Raw genomic sequence first — 20,994 nt, 5'->3', positions numbered from 1 at the left:
GGCAGGCAAGTGGGGAAAAAGTAATCCACATCAGCATCTGTTCCAACCTGCCTCGCCCATCACTACACCGTTTGTAATGTGAATTCATGCTAAAAAAAAAAATGTTTTGAGGGTTCAAAGTTTATTATTTGCAAGTAACAGATCAAATGTTTCTTTTGCGTAATTATGGTTGCCGGCGTCCTTTTTACACGGGGAAACAGTTTAATGCAAATGAGGTGGCAAAAATGAAGACGCACTCCCTGAACTTGAATCCCATCACCCAAAGAAACCTGTTCCCCGATAATGGCCTGTAATTATTCTCGCTGGTAAAACCAGCAATGTGCATGTCACCATGTAGGTTGAGGTGAGCCATTTAGTCGTGCAAGCTGCAGGCTCTGGAGCTGTGGCACAGGACAATAAAACAGGGGGGGGGGGCAACACTGGGAGATAATTAGTCTATTATCAAGCTTCTTTTATAACACTTTTAAAATGCCATGATTTCAGAGAGAGGAACATGCTGTGAAAGCAAATAATGAGGATGAATTATGTGAAGGTAAAAGGTGAATGATAGAAGCCCTGATGCACCATCATCATCATCATCATCATCATCCTGCTGTCCTCAAAACTTGAATACACTCAGACTGTATATTTCGCCCTCATTATGATGCACTTGCTCGCCCTCTTGCTTTCTCACTCGTAAAAAAAAAAAAAAAAAAAAACGGGAAGAAAAAGCTCTCTGTGTGGAAGCAGGCGCTCATTCATGCAGCTCACTCTGCGGAGGAGGGGGGAATAACAGCTCGATGCGCGACGTTCTGCGTGAATTTAGATGAATAAGAGCAACTTAAAAGGGATCACATAGGTGCGTTGATTCCGCTCAGGATGGAGAAATCTACCTTTTGCATTCAGCCTCTGGAAATATCAGTGACCGCGCGGACGTCCCCAAAATGAACTCCTCCGTGCCCGTGCCTCCGCTGCTGCAACTTCTCGCCGAGGAGCGGGTGATTCACGGATGCGGGAGGGATCGCCTCCCGAAATAAAAGTTGAGCGAGAGCAGGAATCAAGTTGGAGTAGCGCTTTGAAAGAAAGGACTCATCGCGAATTAATGAATGTGTCCGGATCGCTGAACCGGAGAGGTTTTATCCGCAGCTCTCGCAAGATAGAGTTCACTTCTTCTTGAGAGCGCATCACTTGATCCCTATTGCAAAATCAGGTACGTGTACTTTCAGTATAATAAAACACTTGATCATGCACTAACTCTCAACTACTCGGTTTTAAATAAGGAAATGTTCACCCCCCCCCCCCCCACCCCCCCAAAAAAAATGTGCTAGTCGCACTACTTTTCCATCCCTAAAATGAAACTGTCTGCCCTCTTCCCAGTCCGGAGAGAATGAGGTGTCGCTGGGTGAAGCATGAGCTGTCAGAGAATCAGTCATAAGCGGCTGTCTCTGCTATGGGTGAGGGCGGCTCTCGGCCTCTGGCTCTGCTGTTGCTGGACCTCCGGGGCCGGTGGTGCCGCGTCCGCGGCCGGACAAGACGCCGGCACCCCCGGCTCCCTGGGCTGGCTGCTATCGGATAAAGGGCCCTTCCACCAGGCCCTGGAGTTCACGGAGGCTGCGGAGAGATACCAGCAGGGCTTCAGCACCAGATACAAGATCTACAGGTGAGACTGATGGAGAGCTCTGTGTGTGTTTGTTGTATGTTTCAGGTGTGGGCTGTGAGCGTTTTGCGGGTTTTCACCACATATGCCACTGGATAATTTCACTGATGAGCACTCTGAGCCAGAGAGGAACTAATCAGGGGAAAGCAGCTGCTGAGAGTGTTTGGAAGGAAAACATGCACACTCTCAGGATTGCCCCTCACAGGTACCACACCTGCACCGAATTAGTTGCAAGCTGATGAGCAAATTTGAAGAACTACTGTAGCGGTGCAGAGTGTGCCCTTCACTCCTGCTTTCAAGCATTCGCACTGAAAGCTAATCAGCCGTGTGAATGGCACCAGACAGTCATTTATTCCTTTCTTGGGTTTTGTGCTTTAGGGTTTGACATTTGACTACAGCAGGAGTTACTCCCCTGACTATGTGTGGACACTTACAGCCTTTCAGTGACTTCCTGCAGTGTCCCAGTGCTGCACTCCACTGCCGCTGCCTTTTGTCTAACATTCCTCACAAGCATTCACAAAACGATATACACCTATTCTTGCTTTGTTCCAACTATTAGACGACCAAAAAAATGTTGATAAATGCGTTACCCACGCAGTTATTATGCAATGCAATGGATTGGAATGAGTTGTATTCGGAATTACAGATGAGTTTGTGTTTATGATTTTGTCGAAAGTGTTGATATTTTGACTGAAAAGCTACAAAATAGGGTGCATATTTAGAGGCTTTTATCTTGCTGAGAAGAAGACATCCTCGTAAGAAGTCTGCTGTTGTGTTTATTGGTGCGGTTTTCATTATGCTTAGTGTTTAGGTGCCTTATCAATGCCTCAATGCCCACGTTCCTTTTTCTGAAAAGACACTTCATGGTCCGCATCTACCGTAGGTGCATGAATCAACTGGTCTGTTATCTCCTCTCAGGAATCTTTTAGCTTGTGGTGTTTATCGCTTGGTGACAGCTGCATTGCTTTTTCAATAGACCTGCTGCACAAACGTCCCAATAGCCCCCCCCCCCCCTGACTTGAGACTTCTTCTTTTCCCCAAAAAACGTTCGTAAAAAAAATGATTGACAAAGGAGCAGACAGGTCGGACCGTCAGCGGCAGGCCACCATCTGCCTGGCTGACGTTCTCACCGCTCGAGGGTCTTTTACCCTGAAGCGGTCGATCCTGCAACCCGTAAGCCGCCGGCTCACATTTCTAACCCAAGGGCTGTTTTAAGGATTAGGGATTAAGGATTTAGGGGAAGAATCCAAAATGAGGCCCAACTTTTGTTAAAAAAAAAAAACAACCACTCCAGTAACAAGGTGATAACTGACAGGAGAGTCTATTTGAAGCAGTTTCTAGTTCATTTGCCTGTTTTGGACTATAATGTCTTGTAGGTGAAAAGAATAAATTGTGGAAACACAAAAGGCAGTTATTCGTAGAAATGCGTGCAACTTATTTTCCATTCCCCACAGAGTTGCAGATGTTCAGTATTATTATTATTATTATTATTACATGTGCTCTTAAATAGCCTGGAGGCTGAACTGATATATTTGCCCCGCTGACCTCTGTAATAACCGAACCAGAACAGCTGTCAATCATGCAGCAGCATTTAAGCAGTCGATGTGCTTCTCGCCGCCTCTTTTACAGTGCTTTCCCTCCAAGGACTTGCTTTCATCACCATCGATTGCTTACAGTACATACAGTAAGCATCCATTTAGATTGCCGAGTACATTCCTACAGTAAACACCCCTCAGTGTGTGCATGCTGATGGAATAGCTTTAGGCTAAAGCCTGGGCTGGAACCACAACGCCCATCTGTCCACCAGGGACCGACTCTCAGCCTGTCCCCCTCGTTATGAAGATTGGCTGTAATGACACACTCCACACACTGTCCCGGTTCCCCAATTATTTCGCTGCCGATCATTTTTCTTGTGGCAGTGATTTGATTGCCTCCCAGAAGGAGAGGGAGGTACACAGAGCAGCAGGCATTACGGTGGGGAGAGGTAGACATTAAGTGATGCTATGGAGGGAGGAACAGACAGAGAGTGAGAGTGAGAGTGAGAGTGAGAGTGAGAGAGAGAGAGAGAGAGAGAGAGAGAGAGAGCAGCAGCAGCCGTATCTCCCAGACGGTTTGTGAATAGCTAGCGTTCATCGAGACTTGTGTCCAAAAGGCACAAGATAACAAATGATGGCAGCTGATAATGTTGGACTATATTTTGGTTTTTACGTCTTTCCGTTGCCGTGGGAAATGCAGCGCTGCATGTGAATAAGTTCTGTTTTATCCGTGCAGTTGTTATTTAAAGCTGTGACAGGCTTGTTCAGACAACAGCGACAGATAACGATTCCCAACCAACATGGAAATATTGTGGAGGAGCTCAGCTAATTTGAAAAAGATGACATTCCCATTTACCAAATAACCTTCTAGCGATGACAGGCGGACTACACAGGACATGTTTCTGTCCAACCTGAGGACGTTTTAACAACTGGACACCAATAGTCTTATTTGAATATAGCAGGTCTTTTAGTTTGACATTTTGGAAAATGCGCTCATTCGCTTCCTAGTTCAGATAAACACCTTTATCACATCAGAGTGCTAAATATTCAGCTTCAACCAGTTAACTTAACCAGCACCTCTAGAGCTCACTAATTACCACGTTGTGTGTGGTTTCTTTAATCCGTAAAAAAAAGAAGAAAAGAAGCAAATGCTAAGCTAACAAGCTAAGCGGCTGCTAGCAGTAGCTTCATATTTATCGTACAGACATCTGGATGGTGTCAATCTACACATGTAACTCTCTGCAAGAAAGCAAATGAAGTTCTCTTCAAGGGAATTCCTCTGAAAATGAACAACTGATTCTAAACTCAACACAACAGCCTCTCTAGATTGCCAGAAAGAAAGAAGAAATAGTGGAATACTGCATCCTGGTAGAAAAGTACTGTTATGAGCCGAAAGAAGGTTTTTACTGAATAATGTAAAAACCCCTTCCAGGTAGCTATAAAACCCCAGACTTTTCTGACAAAGTAACAGGGACATGACCTCAGTGTTCTCAATAGCAGCTACAGCCACACCATTAAGAGTGCATCAGAACCAGTTAGCAAGTAGAAACCTGCTGGATAAATGGTTGAAATGTCAAGCTTCTGCTCCGAGTGTACTATGACGGCTGAAGCCACTGATATAGGAAAAAAAAAAAAAAATCATCAAGCCTAAACAATCAACAATCCACTTTTACACTGTGTCAATCATAGGGTTAAACAGCATTTCATTCAAATTGCCTCTATAAACTATAAATGAATGTGACTGCCAGTGGAAAAACTGAAAGCCAACACACACAAACAATACAAGTAGGTAGTTAAAAGTGGTTTTCTTATACATTAGAGGAATATTATCAGAGGATGCGTCACATCGTGTGATAATGAAGTATGTGTATGTGTGTGCGGTCAGTACTGTACAGTACTATATATCGTCTCTCAGAGTAACACACATTTACCGAAGCCTTTTTTTTCCCCCCTACACAGCTTGTTAAACAGCCGCCTGGGGCTTAATACACCACTAAAGGCCTAAATAAAGTGAGAAAATGTCTCTGTGCATTTGTGTGTGTGTGTGTGTGTGTGTGTGTGTGTGTGTGTGTGTGTGTGTGTGTGTGTGTGTGTGTGTGTGTGCGGGTTGTTGTGTCTCCAGGGAGTTTGGTCGATGGAAGGTCAACAGCCTGGCGGTGGAGAAGAGGAATGGTTTAGGTGGCAGTGGTGGCCTGGCTCTGCCCCTCGACCCCGACTTCACGCACACCATCCGCCAGCTGGGGAGGCGGCCAACCCTCCAGACGATTACAGAGAGTCTAATCAAGAAATATGGCACCCACCTCCTCCTCTCTGCCACTCTGGGAGGTACAGTAGAGTACAAAGCAAGACTGATTCACACGGCTTCAAATGGGATTTTGTTTTCTCAGCACATGGGGCAGCGATTTTTACTGTCTGCTGCTTTCTAAACAACAAAGCATATAATATTTTTTCTGGATCAGTGTCTTTCGGCTCACAAAAAAAAAAAATCTAATCGCTATGGTTTAGTGTACAAGAAATAATTTGGAGAAGGCAGTGACAGGCAGATTCAATATTTTTGTTTGGCTGTCAAAATAGGATGTTTCCCTAAATGGAGCTTCAACACTTTAGTACAACACTATCATTTGTATGAAATTGGCTTATCTTTTCTTTCTCTGGTAAATCACTATACGTAATTATACTTTATCAATAGAAGGTTGGGTTTGAAAGGATTCTGCTGTAAAAAAAAAAAAAAAAAAAAAAAGAAGAAGACAGATTTGAAGGAGCTATCCAAATGCAAATGTTGTTGGAAACAGCTACTGGCAAACCTTTAAAACTACGATTATTTTGATGTTTGGTGCACTATTATCTTATTCCCATTAATACAGTAACTGGCCAAAAACATCCGTACAGTAAACATACAGCTTGGATGTCAGTATCTCAGAACTGAAGACAAAAAAAATCTTTATAGTTTAAACATTTCATACCAGAATTAAAAAAAACGTTCAGGCATTTAAAAAAAGACAAAGATACAATCGCCTCCACTGACAGTGGACTCAGCAGATCGCAATAAATAGAGGCAGGTTCCCAAAAATGTCAATGTTTTTGAAATGAACTCGGTCTCGTCACTGCCTCTTACCTTTGAGATTCTTTTAACTTGTCTTGTTCTGTGTTTTTCGGTCTGTAACTATGTGTTTCTTATGTTGCTGCCTGTCTTGGCCAGGTCTCCCTTGAAGAAGAGATTTTTTAATCTCAATGGGACTCTCCTGGTTAGATAAAGGTCTAAATAAAAAAAACAGAAAATACAACACAGGAATGTTTCCCCTGGAACAGCTCCTGATACGAGACGTAGCTGATGTTGCGGGTGGTAAAACTCCACTGCAAGCAAAACAGTCAATTCATGTTTTTTGGGGGGGGTTTGATATTTAACTTGGACGGACCGCTGTTCCTATCAGATTTACACTGATAAACAATGTCATCCCGCCGGTAGAGGCATTGAATCACGATGGCTATTCATGCGACTATTTTCTGATTTGTCGCTGTTATGATCAAGGCTTGATTTGGTTTATGCTCCAAAACTACTCGGTGTAGGATCGAAAACAGTGGTGGTCATGATTTAAAAAAAAAAAAAGACAAAAACAATGTTGAAACAAACAGCACTGTACTGTCCACTGTGCAAAAGTCAACGGTGTTTACTTTTAACCATGACCGTGATTCATTGCCTGCACGCAATTTTTGGTGACTGAAATATGAATTATTGTGGTCAAACTGGGAGAATTAAGGCTCTTCCCTGGCTGAAGTTTCGCTGATTTAAAAAAAAAAAAAAATCCCATATGAAGGAAAAGCAGAAATCTTTGGTACATTGCAAGAACAAATGCACCTCATTTGGAGTGATACTCTGTAAGTGCGGCGAAGGACTAATAACGCTTGTATCGACAAAATAGACAGGAAATGCTGTAAGTGTTATGAAAGGATTTAATCCTCCGGCTTGCTAAAGTGTTTCACGCTGGGCGCTCTTTTACTCATTGAAACATACAGCACTCAACATTCTTTTAAATAAGAGCCTGTATTTTCCTGGTAACTCTGGTAACCAGCCCTTTAGACAAAATAATTGGGTTTATTAATGTTAGCTATATAGGTCAGTGTGGACACGTCGTGCTATTGATCTTTTACCTGCAATGAAATGTAATAACTCACAGCTGAATGTAGCAATTTCATAGAATTTCTCTGGGGCACAGACACTGAAAGTCATGTTGAGAAATGTGGGGAAATCAACTATTGCAATAGAAACAGGGTAGATGAGGCAGTTTGAGTAAAAATGTCAAAAACAACATCATTTATCACAAAGAGTCCTGGGGCCAGATGCATCACGCTCAAACTGTGTTCTCACAAAGACACAAATGTGCATATATGCGTTCTTTTCATCGGATTCATAAAGCCCGATTCTTGTTTTTTTTTTATAGATGTCAATTGTTGTCGAATTGGGCACATAGGCCTCATTTCTAGTCCCACAGTTGGCGGTAGCTGGATGTGGAAACGCCCTAAAACATCTATTTGTGTATCGATAGCGCCCGCTCCACCACTCAGTAGACCTGTCAATGAGAAGGATGACAACGAAAGCCGTGCAGTTTCACCAATTGTGACGCATCGGTGAAGTACTGCAACAAGCACCGCAGCAGCTGTCATTACGCGCAGCTATAGCTATCTGTAGTGAACACCCTAATTCCAACGCATGGACCTGCAAACCACCTCAATCATCATTATTAAACGTCAGACAGATGAGCAATGATTTATTTACAGAGCTCTTATTGAAACAGACTTTACAAAGTGCTTCACAATTCAGGATACAATTGAAAGATCATTACCCGTGAAATAATGACTCAAATGTAAATAAAAATAACGACAAAATTCAGTAATAATACAATCAGTGAAAGAACCTAAACAACTCTCACCCTGTATTTCATATTCACCTAATAACATAGCACCAGCATAACATCTGGTCCCCGCATTTCAAAAAATACTGTTGGTGTTAGAAGACGTATGGAGTCTGTTGTGGTAGTTTGGTTTTCCTGGCGGCTTCTTATACGCATGTACAAATATTAATTGTTAGAGATTTTTCAAAGTATTGAATGTACTTGTCTCCCAGAGAAGACCTGAGATCTGTTGTATTTCTAATGTCATTTTTAATACTGTAATTAAGATAATTAGAACAATTAGGGTAAGTTGATTAATGATCTTGGATAAGCTCTCTGTTCCTGAGGAGAGTTTAACAGATGCAGAGACCTTGTCTGTACTTTTTCCACCAATCATCCAAACTATCAGTTCCACCACAGCACTTAATCACTTCTGCGCTTTTCTATCGGATCTGAAAAGATACTAATGAAAGGTGATTAGCGCTGCTCTGTCAGAGCTAATGAAGCTCTCCTTTCCCTCTGCCTGACTTTCACCAGGGGAGGAGTCTTTGACAATATTTGTGGACAAAAGGAAGCTCAGCCAGGAGTCTTCGCCCGTGGGCGCCGATGGCAGCCGTAGCACCAACAGGAACTCGAACACGACGGGGACGGTGACCCTGGAGGCCCTCCACCAGCTGGCTGCCTCCTACTTCACCGACAGAGAGAGCACCCTGCGCAGGCTGCACCACCTCCAGATCGCATCCACCGCCATACGGGTATGTGGAAGTCAAGTAAAACTCGAAAAATACTGTTTGTTGATGAAACGCTGTGCATGCAGTTACTGCCTAAAGGCTAGCTGCCAGCATTTACACATGGGAACAGCAAGATATAAAGCGTCGAGGTGGACTGGCTTGGTTTTGGGTTCAGTTGCTAAACATGTTTGAATGAATTATTCCATTGTCATTATCCCAGTCGATCAATAAATAAACACATACACACATCACTAGACAACAAAAATTGACCCAGTGAGTCAATATAGCGCCAACAAAATACTTGGCTGTTTTAAGTATGTACATACATGCCTCCATAACTTTAGAGGTATGCATAATTTATGTATTTATTGTTTTTTTTTTACTGTGAGCCAAAGATCAGTGGAGTATTTAGGCCATTTACTCAAGTAAATGTGGCAATATCACACAATAGAAAACTGTCTTCAAAAGCATTCCAAAAAAGATTTTAGCAGGTGATACATGTTTTTGAAGTAAAATGATATTAACATTAACATTAAATGTTACACACTGTCAGTAAATGTCACATATTTTTGCAACAAAGTGTACTTTTAAAAAAAGCATTACCTGCTAAAATTTAGTTTTTTTGCTGACCTTCGCTGGTTTGACTTCTTATCTTGCTGAAGCGATGTAGAAGTGTACTTCAGGGTGTGTCAGAAATTTCAACAAGAGAGGGAAGTTAAATACAATCAAAGGAACTCATTATGCAGACTGATCCCCTAACAATGTTATATTTGTTATCTCCATCAGACCTGTTGAGAGGTCACAGTATGTGTCGAGAATGAATGTCTGTCTGTCGGTTGGTAGTGGCCACTAACGATAACACAGCGGAGAAGCATCTACGACGCCCAGCTTCTACCTTGCGCCCAGAGACACAGTTGGGGTGGGGGGGGTAACAGTTTGCACACTGTTATTGTTTTGGACGATTTATTTGGCTTGGGGCTAACAGCTAACGAAGCCAACGGTGCACACGCCGCTGTACCTCGCTAACGGTGCACACGCCGCTGTACCTCGCTAACGGTGCACACGTCGCTGTACCTCGCTAACGGTGCACACGCCGCTGTACCTCGCCAACGGTGCACACACTGCCTGTACCTCGCTAACGGTGCACATGCTGCTGTACCTCGCCAACGGTGCACACACTGCTCTACCTCGCTAACGGTGCACACGCCGCTGTACCTCGCTAACGGTGCACACCCTGCTGTACCTCGCTAACGGTGCACACGCCGCTGTACCTCGCCAACGGTGCACACACTGCCTGTACCTCGCCAACGGTGCACACGCCGCTGTACCTCGCTAACGGTGCACACGCCGCTGTACCTCGCTAACGGTGCACACCCTGCTGTACCTCGCTAACGGTGCACACCCTGCTGTACCTCGCTAACGGTGCACACCCTGCTGTACCTCGCTAACGGTGCACACGCCGCTGTACCTCGCTAACGGTGCACACGCCGCTGTACCTCGCTAATGGTGCACACCCTGCTGTACCTCGCTAACGGCGCACACGCCGCTGTACCTCGCTAACGGCGCACACCCTGCTGTACCTCTCTAACGGAGCACACCCTGCTGTACCTCGCTAACGGAGCACACCCTGCTGTACCTCGCTAACGGAGCACACCCTGCTGTACCTCGCTAACGGAGCACACCCTGCTGTACTTCGCTAACGGCGCACACGCCGCTGTACCTCGCTAACGGCACACACGCCGCTGTACCTCGCTAACGGCGCACACGTTGCTGTCCCTCGCTAACGGTGCACACCCTGCTGTACCTCGCTAACGGTGCACACCCTGCTGTACCTCGCTAACGGAGCACACCCTGCTGTACCTCTCTAACGGAGCACACCCTGCTGTACCTCGTTAACGGTGCACACGCTGCTGTACCTCGCTAACGGTGCACACACCGCTGTACCTCGCTAACAGTGCAGCTGCTGCTATACGGCCAGGCAGCTTGGAGAGTTTACCTTTCACGATGGCACGACTGTATAAAGTGCAAAACACAATTACTTCAGGCCCATTACTTGTTACACCGTCGCTTGTTTTTGAGTTTGAATGAAGTCTGTTTGACGACACTTCACAGCACTCGTTGTATTCATTCAATCACACGGTACAGCGGTGGTTGTTGCAGAATGACTTGGCACTGATCTGCACATACTGAGTGCACTTTTCTAGTCTTATTATTGGATCTGTATAGTTGATGCATTGACATGGTACTTGGTTGAGGTGGAACTCATTTAAAAAGCTTTTTGTATTTTTTGTTGGTTGTTTCAGCTGTAAGAAGGATTTATATTTTACAAACAGATCATATGGGTTGTGTGTAAAATCTTAATATGATAAGTAACTAGAAACTTTACCTTTAACATTTTTATTTTTATTAAATTAAAATTAATTGTGCATTCCTCTGATGTATGTTTTTAGATATTTCTCTCTATTTCATCTCCTTGGTATCATTGGGTTTCTTGAAAAGCACTTCCTAAAAAAATATATATTTTTATTATTATTATTAAAATAAATGTAATCAAGTTAACATACATCCCTCTCAGACAGAGGAAAAAAGATAAAGTACCCAAACTAAAAACACTTAAGTTAAATACAAGTGCCTTAAAAATTGTATTTAAGTTCAGTACGCAGCTTTTCACCACTAACTGTGATTCAGTCACAAGTTACAGTTTAAGTTCATGACACTGTGCAGATAACGTGCACCAACAAACTTTAATTCCCACTTAGGGAATTTACTTCCATAACTTTTTTTAATCGGGTAGGATTAAGAACAAATGCTTATTTACAGAATTGCCCTGACACCAGCACATTCACCTGTTGTAGCTGCAGGGCTGCAGCAAATCTATCTCTCCTGTTTTTCGCTCTTTGGCGTGCCGTTTATCGTCGCATAAATGTGTGCCGAAGGAACTGGGAGGGGGGGGTTTGATTTGCATCAGACTCTGATGAAGGAATTTCTAAATCTTTCTTTGTAAGATGGTCAAAACGTGTCTGTGCTAATCACCCATTACAGACTAATTGACTGTTTTAAGGCAGTGGAAAACAATATAAAAAAAAAGTACAAGGTCTCACAGCCTCCCCGGTATGAGGCTTTAAAGAGGAGAGAACAGCAGCGGCGCTGCGTCCTGTACCATAAAACACCAATCATCCATTTTATCATCTGAAGTGGCCATTAGAGTGTACGCATTAATCAGCCTGAGGGGCAAACATAGATGCTAAAGTGAGTAGCCACTGATGAAGACAAGCTGCCCCACCCCCCCCCAAAACTGAGAACATGTTCCTACAGATATGCATCAGCTTGATGGATTAGAAATATCATCCCATTAATTTCCAGCCAGGCTTACTTCCATTCATTTGCCACTTTGCAGTGTGTGGAGTTCAGGCAGATTGAAGATCAGTTCCAGAGATGAATACCACATTTTATGAGGGATGCAAAGCAGCACCTGCGATACATGGTCATTCATTAAAATTACACACAGTGCTGAGGGTTCAGGCAGAAATAGGACCGATCCCGAGCTGAAACTTATGCTAATACGCAGTAAGTTATGTGTTTTTGTGTTTCAGCGTGTCGGAATTTTCGAAGTTCAGCATCAAGATTAATTACCGTTAGAAATAAGCAGAGAAGTGAATCAGTTTAAAGTTTTTCAGTCAGAGGGAAGTTGATTTCTTCTCTCAGATCAGAGCAAATTATTCCGTCTGAGAAAGGCTTTCTAAATGAAGGCCTTTTCAATATTACTTCAGTGACTCATTGCAATCAAAATTCATTTTAGGCATGCCTTTGATGATATTTTGTACGTTCTTTTGGGCTTCTTTATTTGGAAATACACGAGTAAGATGAGGCAATACACACAGGTCCTTTCAAAAGTGACTAATGACTGTCCCCAGTGAATAAACAAATACGAAGGGGGGGGGGGGGGGGGGAGAGTGAAATGACAAAAAAAATAAAAAGATTCACGTTCTCAAAAATGTCTTGCAGGTGACAGAAACCAGAACTGGGCCGCTTGGATGCAGCAACTATGACAATCTGGACACAGTCAGCTCCGTACTGGTTCACAGTCCGGAAAACAAGGTTCAGCTACAAGGTAAAATCTGTTCAAAATGGGATTTTTTTTTTTTTTTGAACAATCAATTAAAAGTGTTTTGGTATTAACCTCGAGCGGCCATGACAAATTTGACTCCTGTCTGCCAGAAACAAAAAGCAGATGTAGCGCGATTTTGCTTTGAAGCCGGGAGAACTTCACAGGGTCGAGGCGGATCGACACGGCGACAAAGCGTTTAACTTTGACGCAAGCAGCCCCCGTTGGTTTCTGGTTTCTATACCAACAGCAAAGAAAGTTGTTTTCTTCTAGCAGTCATGTCTATGAGTCATTTTTTTCAAGCATCATTTTGTAACAGTTTTTGAAAGGCACTGACAAAACAATGTCATTCTGCCGATAGGGACATTAGATCAGAATGACTTTTTGTGACTATTTTCTGATCCGTCACCGTTATGATCAAGGTTTGGTTTAGGTTTAAGTTCTGAATCCTCTTAGTAAAGCAGGAAACGGTGAATCATGGTGAATCATGGTGGTCATGATTTCAAAAAAAACCAAAACAGTGAAAACACACAGCACTCTCCTGTGTCCAAGTCACACACCTTTTAGTCAGTCCAAGGTCAACCCTGTTTTCCTTTAGTATGAATCATTCGTTCCACACGAGTCATTTCTGTAACCGTACTTATGTAACAGTTGTTAAAAAGACACTGACAACAGACGGAAAGCGCTCGTGTCACTTCGGAAAGCAAGTTAGTTTTGGAGAAGTGGTGCACCTTTCGTAATGTCACATCATCTGGCGATGGCTTATATATTTATTCTTTTGGTCAAACTGGGAAGATTTGGATAAAGAAGACATCAGCAGGAGCCTTACATCTCTCGAACAGACACGGACGTGATATTGATCATCTCATCTAACTCTCAGCGAGAAAGTGAATAGGCGCATTTCCCAGAAATTCAAACTATTGCTTTCAAGGATACATATGGCTTTATTCTAGATTTGTTGTTACTGTCTACAAATCCCATCAAACAGCCAAAACCAACAATGCGCTATTCTTTTTCTCAGTTCAATCCAATTTCCTGAACCTGAGGCATTCAGCTCCAAACCCATTGTTTACTGCTTAAGGCATAGATTTATAAAAGCGGGTCACAAATATACGTTTCTTTCTTCTTCTTCTTTTTTTTTTTTTTTTTTTACAAAACAGAAATACATTTCTAAAGCAGCTGGGCGCTGTGGTTCTTAGTAAACAGCACTCAAACAGGAACAGATAGTGTGTTTGTATCAGACTATTTTATGCCGAGGACTATTACATATTTGGTGCATTAGTGAGTATTTATGGCAGCACGACAGTAGTGTGTGTGTGTGTGTGTGTGTGTGTGTGTGTGTGTGTGTTCATGGTAGTTACACTACATTTTACCCAGTGCAATGATGTGACTCATTTATGTGTTTTAAATAGCTTAAGTGCACTTAAACATGTTTTTTTTAACACTAAATTATATGACTGCACTGAGATGAATCACATAATTGATGATGTTAATATTTACATTTCTTGCCAAATCAATAAAAAAAAAAGAAAAAAATCAGCATTTCATTGAAAATGGCTCAAAACTTTGAAATCAGCCTTAACTGTTCGGGAATAATCTAAGTCGTGAAATGAAAGAATGTCAACGCCCTTTAATCACACCTCGTCTTATTTATGGTCTGATAAACAGTAAATCCATCACACTCAGTGCCCTGTCTTTATTTTCCACAGCTACAGTAGCTGTCATGTTCGTAAACGCTGCGTCAGGTCTTTTGTCACAAGAAAGTGGGCGTGGTTTCATCTCTCAGCCCTTTACTTTTTAGCATTTTTCTAAATTATGCAGTGGGTGGACTTATACTCTGACCTCGGGGTGAAGTTACACTTTACAGATCAATCAAGGTCTATCGCAGGGGCTGAGGTACATCAGGCTTTGGCTACACAGACAATGCTTGTTAGTAGGATCAATTAATATTGGGTTTTGTTCTTTTCCTAGACTTTACCGGCAATAACGAAGATATAGACCATCAGCAACTTTGTCTATTTTCATTGTCTATCTGCCCTTGTTTGAATGTGTTTCATTTTTATTATTTGGGAAAAATAAGTATCTCTAGTAAGAAAAGTGCTGTTTTTTTTTATTTTTATGATTATAACAATTTGACATAATGTATTCCCATGTGACCTCAGCCCGTCGTCACAGAGTCTTGTACCTCCCACAGGGCTGCAGGTCATCCTACCAGGCTACTTGCAGAGCCGCTTCATTCAGGCGGCCCTCAACTACGTCGGCTGTAAATCCGAGGGCCACTTTGTGTGCCGGAGCGGCGACTGCTGGTGCGAGTGCAGCGTGGACTTCCCCCTGTGCAACTGTCCTCTCTCGGACCTGGAAACTCTGGAAAGCAACCTGATGCGCATCAGAGACACCTGGAGGCTGACGAACCAAGAGTTTAAAGAATCTGGTGAGTCGGGGAATTTAATTCACTCTGACGCACCACAACAGGACGTGGAAATGGCGCTTTCAAAAAAAAAAAGCTCTTTTGGCTTTTGAAACCCCCAGAATGCTGTACTTTGGGATACAGGTTATTTTTCGCTACATTTAAAACTTCAAAATAAGAGCTAACATGAACAAAAACACATATCTTGTTGTTGTTCTAAAAGCATTCTTGGCTGTCAAACACTGCCAGCTGCTGAACCAAGAGGCCTGTCACTCACTGTGTCACATCAAATGAGGCTTCTGGTCCTCTTTAGGCGCTCAGGGCTGCAAGTGTGTGAAAATGCACAGATCTTTTCAGCCTGTTCTCAAAGTGCTGTGAAGAATCACGTGAAAAAGGTGTAATGGCATTTAAGGATTGTTTGCTTGATGAGAAGATGAATACCTCTCTCATGCCTACTGTAAATATAAAACGTGCATCGTATTTCTTTAATCTGTACAAAGTGTAAAAATAGCTCAGATGATAACTTCAAATAAAACCCACCTCAATGTTGTTCAAACACGAGCTGTAGCGCGTTAATTAGTGAGCTTCAGAGGCGCCGCGTGTTTCCGGTCTTTATGCTAAGCTATTCTAAACAACCGGTGGCTGTAGCTTCATGTTTACCGCGGAGATATGAGCTACATAATCTTTTTATTTTACTCTCAGGGAGATTTTTTTTTCTCGAAAATGTCAAATACTTTTCATAAAGTCAATCATTTAAAGCTCTCATAATGAAAAAAAAAAAAAGACAAATCCAAATTAAAAAAAAAAGGTAAACCAACATACAAAAAGTGTCCAAAACAAATTAAGGTTATGAAATCATAACGCATAAAGTAAGTTGTACTCCGCCTCTAATTTGTTCTACATTGGCCGCTGCAGTTAGAGCACCACTGACCTCGTCGTCACGGCCGGTGAGCGTAACCACTGTGGAGCTCCGTCATCGATCGCCGGACGTTGATTGAAAGGCCTCCCGTATCACGGCACGCCGACTGTATTTTACCCTGATTTACGGCTCCTGTAGTAATTTCCCTCAGCTTCTGTGCGCGTGAAAAAAAGTGTCTACACGCACAAATGAACCAACCCGCTACACAAAGCCTGGCCGGCTTATCGAAACACCTACTGAAATAATGTATTATTGCGCTAATTTCTAGACGGTGCTGTAGTTAACCACAAACGCACCAGAAGATTAGCAGCAAGTAGCAATTTACCCGGAACTCGGAGAGATTGTTCCGCGGCACGAATCAGGAGAAAGGGGACCTGCTTGATAGAGTTCATGCGACGATACTATTATTGATGTTTGAGGAACGTGACAGAAAGTTTCCTCCTGCATCCGAAAATGTCACGCAACTTTTCAGACATCGTTTTGGTGTAGTGTTTTGAAACCGTGCGTGATTTAAGTCACAGCGGCAACCCACCTGTACTTTCACGTTGTTGACGGCAAAAAAAAAGCCGCAATTTTGCTTTCGGTGTCACTCATTTCTAATTAGAGACGGGTTGCTTTGAAGGCGCACAGTGCTCTATGCTGGCAATAGGTGGTGAACATGGATCCTCTCGCTGAAACGGAATATGAAAGGAGTCTGTTGTCTGACATGCTCATGAAATCAGCATTCCCTTCCTCTGAAGAAAATCTAAATAACAAAACATGCTTTCTTGGCATGTTGCAGCTGTTATTTCTCCTCTTGAGCTGTTTGCTTTTCTGGGACAAACAATGAGAAGAAGACAGTTTTTTTTTTTTTTTGTGTTTTTTTTTTTCCAGGGATAGTGTTACCCTGCGGCTCGTAGCCACAGGCAGAGTTTATTTATTCATGTTCTTTCTTTCCTACCAGAGGAGTTCCAAAGCTTTGTTGAGAAACTGCCAACCCATTACGCTGTAAACACATCTGTCGTGGAGCACATGTGGAGGACGGATGCCAGCGTGCTCCAGCGCTACAGGAAGCTGGAGACCAGTGGCAACCAGCTTTTCGCTAAAGCTCGCCGCACCGTTAACAAGCTCTTCAGCCTCAGCAAGAGGTGCCGAAAAAAGCCGAAAATACTCCTGCAGAGGACGAGGTAAGAGGCGAGGCACGGCTAAGAGAGGGGACTATTTATACCGCTGGCCGTTAACCCAAGGTGCTCCCCAAAAAAACTTATAATTATGAAAATGATTTATGCGCCAGGCGCCTGGAGAAAGCAGCAGAGCAGGACGGTACTTATTAGAAGGCACTTGAAGGAACAAGTAGTTGTGGAGTGATGTGAAAAGTGCTGACAAAGCTGCTCTTCTGTTCCACCGTGGGGGACGGGGGGACGGGGGGGACGGGGGGGAGGGAGACAAAACAAAACAAACGGGATCATGTTCGGACAAACAGACAACTTTCACAGTTTGAGGTTTGAACTGCATTACAATCAATACAGCATTTTAAAATGTCTCGTATAATAATCCATTTGTTTTAATGGAATCACATCCTAGAATTTAAGCTGCTGTGGCCAGTAATACATGACGACTTTGGTTAGATTTATCACTGCATTGTTTTTACTATAACAGCTGCTGTTTCAGCAGCAGTCCCACCTGGATAATCTATTTATGCAGCCTATCGGAGACCAATGTGGTCATAACTTCACTCAGATTTATTCCTCTCTCATGCACACTCTATGTTTATAGCTATTTCTGGCAGGGAAATTAACTAAATGACACAATCCATCAGCTCACTAGTCAAATGCAGGCGCTGCATCTTTATCACAACCCTTCTGCTTGTAAAAAAAAAAAAGAATACAATAGTGGTTTTAGGGTCACTGGGGAAGTCTGTTTTTTTGTGTCCATTTGAAACTGAATGTTTGTGTGTTTTATTTATTGGCTTTTTCACATTGTAATTGTATTTTAATAGCATAGTCATTGTGCTCTGTCTGCTGTAAAAGTAGGATAAACGTGAGACAAAAAAGCCACAAAACAAAAAGAGTAAAGTATGTATGTATGTATGTATGTATGTATGTATGTATGTATGTATGTATGTATGTATGTGCATTTGTTAGTATGTTGTGTCATCACCACCCATCTGCAACACAGCAGGGGAATTCAATACATTTAAATATTCATTTTGATCAGATTCTGCTTCTGGAACTCCAGCTGAGTTTGGCTAAAATTGTTTTTGCTGCACATTAAAAAAAATCACATTTCCTTTTAATGTTAAAGTTACAAAATATGAATGAGATGTTCTGTGTCTGTCTGTCTCGTCTTCAGGCCTCTGCACTCCTGGTTGAGCTACGCCCTCTCCATTTTATACTGCAGTGAGAACAATCAGGTTGGCGTTTACAGCGACGAGAACCGCAGCTGCTCCTGCCCTTACAACCACCCGCCTTGCCAGGGCCTCATCCCCTGCTCTGTGGGCGACGGTGCCCGCTGCGCCTCCTGCTCCACGGAGAACAGGACGCGGTGCTCCAGCTGTAACCTTGGCTTCACCCTCACCCAGGGAGCCTGCCGGCCCGCCGTGCCCGACCCTACGGACCCCTACCTGGGCTTGGAGAGTGACCGGGACCTGCAGGATCTGGAGCTGCGCTACCTGCTCCAGCGGCGCGACCCCCGCATCGCTCTGCACGGTGTGTTTGTGAGCAATGACGTGCGCGTCAACACTTGGTTTGACCCGTCCTGGAGGAAAAGGATGCTGCTCACCCTCAAGAGCAACCGGGTGAAGTCCAACCGCGTTCACATGCTCCTCGGACTTGCCGTCCAGTTTTGCCTCACCAGAAACAGCACCCTGGAGCCGGCGTTATCTCTGTTCGTGAATCCCTTCGGGGGCAGCCATTCAGAGAGCTGGACCATGCCTATAGGTCAGCACGGATACCCTGACTGGGAGCGAACCAAGCTGGATATCCCTTTGGACTGCTATAATTGGACTTTAACTCTAGGAAACAGATGGAAGAGTTTTTTTGAGACGGTTCATTTCTACCTGAGGAGTCGTATCAGGGACCCTGTGGGAGTGACAGGAGGCAACAAGAACACGACGGTGTACTATGAGCCTCTGGAGGCGACAGAGCCGTCGAACAACATCGGCTACATGAAAGTGAATAGCATGCAGCTGTTCGGATACAGCGTGCATTTCGACCCCGAGGCGATCCAGGACCTGATTCTGCAGATAGACTACCCGTACACTCAGGGATCACAGGACTCGGCCCTGCTGCAGCTGGTGGAGCTGCGCTACAGGGTTAACCGGCTCTCTCCTCCCGGGGCCCCACACGTGGATCTGTTCGCCTGTTTGCTCCGCCACAGACTCAAACTGTCCAGCGCAGACGTGACCAGGATACTCACCGCCCTGCAAGCGTTCAGCGCCAGACAGCCGAACTACGAGGAGTACGAGGCGAATAAACTGTGCAGTTAGTTGACGGCCACTGTTTGATGTTTTGTACTATTTCCTCGCCACGAACAGACCCTGTATCCTTTTGTCAGCTGGATCCATTTGTGTCAAGTGTGTGGTATGTTGTTCAAGGATGTGTTGTACATACACTTATGTGCAATTAAATGTGATGGTTTTTTTTATAATTTCAGTGTAGTTTTATGGAATAAAACCCCCTGAAAAATTCTCAATATAATAGGAAACATTTGTGACTTAATAAGCAACAATCAGAGACTTAAAGTTTGGGAAAGAAAAACACCCAGAGGCACCATTTACACCATTAGTTCAACATTTTATACTCTGATTCATCAGGACAGTGTGGACTGACCACATGGGCAAACAACCTGACAACTGTTATCATGCTCTGATTTACAATCTGCTAAACCCTGATCATGATCGATGCTATCAATAAATAACCAAAACTGTTACAGAAAATATTGTGTTCGTGTACGAGCCCACTGCTCATAGTAAGAGGCTGACTGAGAAAACAACATACTATTATCATTTTACAATTTAAATAGTTTTGCACATTAAGCTAGACCGCATCAAGATATCCTTATAGCCTTCCTAGTTATCTCACTGGAGAGTCGTAGTGGTGTGCGTGTGTGTGTGTGTGTGTGTGTGTGTGTGTGTGTGTGTGTGTGTGTGTGTGTGTGTGTGTGTGTGTGTGTGTGTGTGTGTGTGTGTTGTGTTGTGTTGTTTTTGCCCATCTGGAGCCTCGGAACACAAGGTCTCCATTCTCCATTGAGGGAATAGCCTCGGCACAGATTACTAAGTGCCTAGCGAGAGAAGGGAGGGGTCGGAGCAGCCTGCCTCTGTTCCTCCGCCCGTCCCCGTCCGCCATTCACACTTACTGTGATAGATGAGCTGCAGCGCCTCAGAGACATGTCCAACATCAAACAACAGTGCGCTGTGGTATCAGCGACAAGGATAGTACTCTCGGCCAGCACCGGAGCGAGTCGGACACTCAAAAGAGTGACTCACACCAAAAGAGAAATCAGATTTAATCCCCCCCCCAAGGGGCGTCGTCGGCGGAGCCACAGGCTCGCAGCGTGATGCGGCTTTGATTAGCCTCGCGCGTCTAAAGAGCTCGTAGCAAAGACGTAGCTTCATCAAGATTCACCTGCCATGTTTCTCCCGAGATTAAAGCCAAACAGAATTTGCTCTGACGCTATCGGTCAGAACCAATGTGAAAACGGTGGATGAGGCCGCTGAGGTTGCCGAGCTTACTGCTACCAGCGGGCCCCCGACTGTCATCCGGATTGACCGTACAGTATGATGCGTTACGCTG

At 43.8% G+C, this 20,994-nt stretch overlaps 1 protein-coding gene across 1 annotated transcript; it reads left to right on the top strand.

Moving 5' to 3' along the window:
* Nucleotides 1-753: 753 nt before the first annotated feature.
* Nucleotides 754-20,125, top strand: LOC137866205 (BMP/retinoic acid-inducible neural-specific protein 3-like). Its single transcript, XM_068701956.1, has 8 exons — nt 754-1,189; nt 1,357-1,639; nt 5,294-5,496; nt 8,598-8,815; nt 12,797-12,902; nt 15,091-15,327; nt 17,166-17,388; nt 18,554-20,125. Exons 2-8 carry the CDS (start codon nt 1,389-1,391, stop codon nt 19,686-19,688), a joined length of 2,373 nt encoding a protein of 790 aa, XP_068558057.1. The 5' UTR covers nt 754-1,189; nt 1,357-1,388; the 3' UTR covers nt 19,689-20,125.
* The last annotated feature ends 869 nt before the right edge of the window (nt 20,126-20,994 follow it).

Source organism: Cebidichthys violaceus, unplaced genomic scaffold (assembly GCF_023349555.1).
Source record: "Cebidichthys violaceus isolate CVI_PGR_0920_01 unplaced genomic scaffold, fCebVio1.0.p SCAF_8, whole genome shotgun sequence".
Lineage (NCBI taxonomy): Eukaryota > Metazoa > Chordata > Actinopteri > Perciformes > Stichaeidae > Cebidichthys > Cebidichthys violaceus.
The sequence above is the reverse complement of the archived record's forward strand: the minus strand, read 5'-3'. Positions and strand labels throughout refer to the sequence as shown.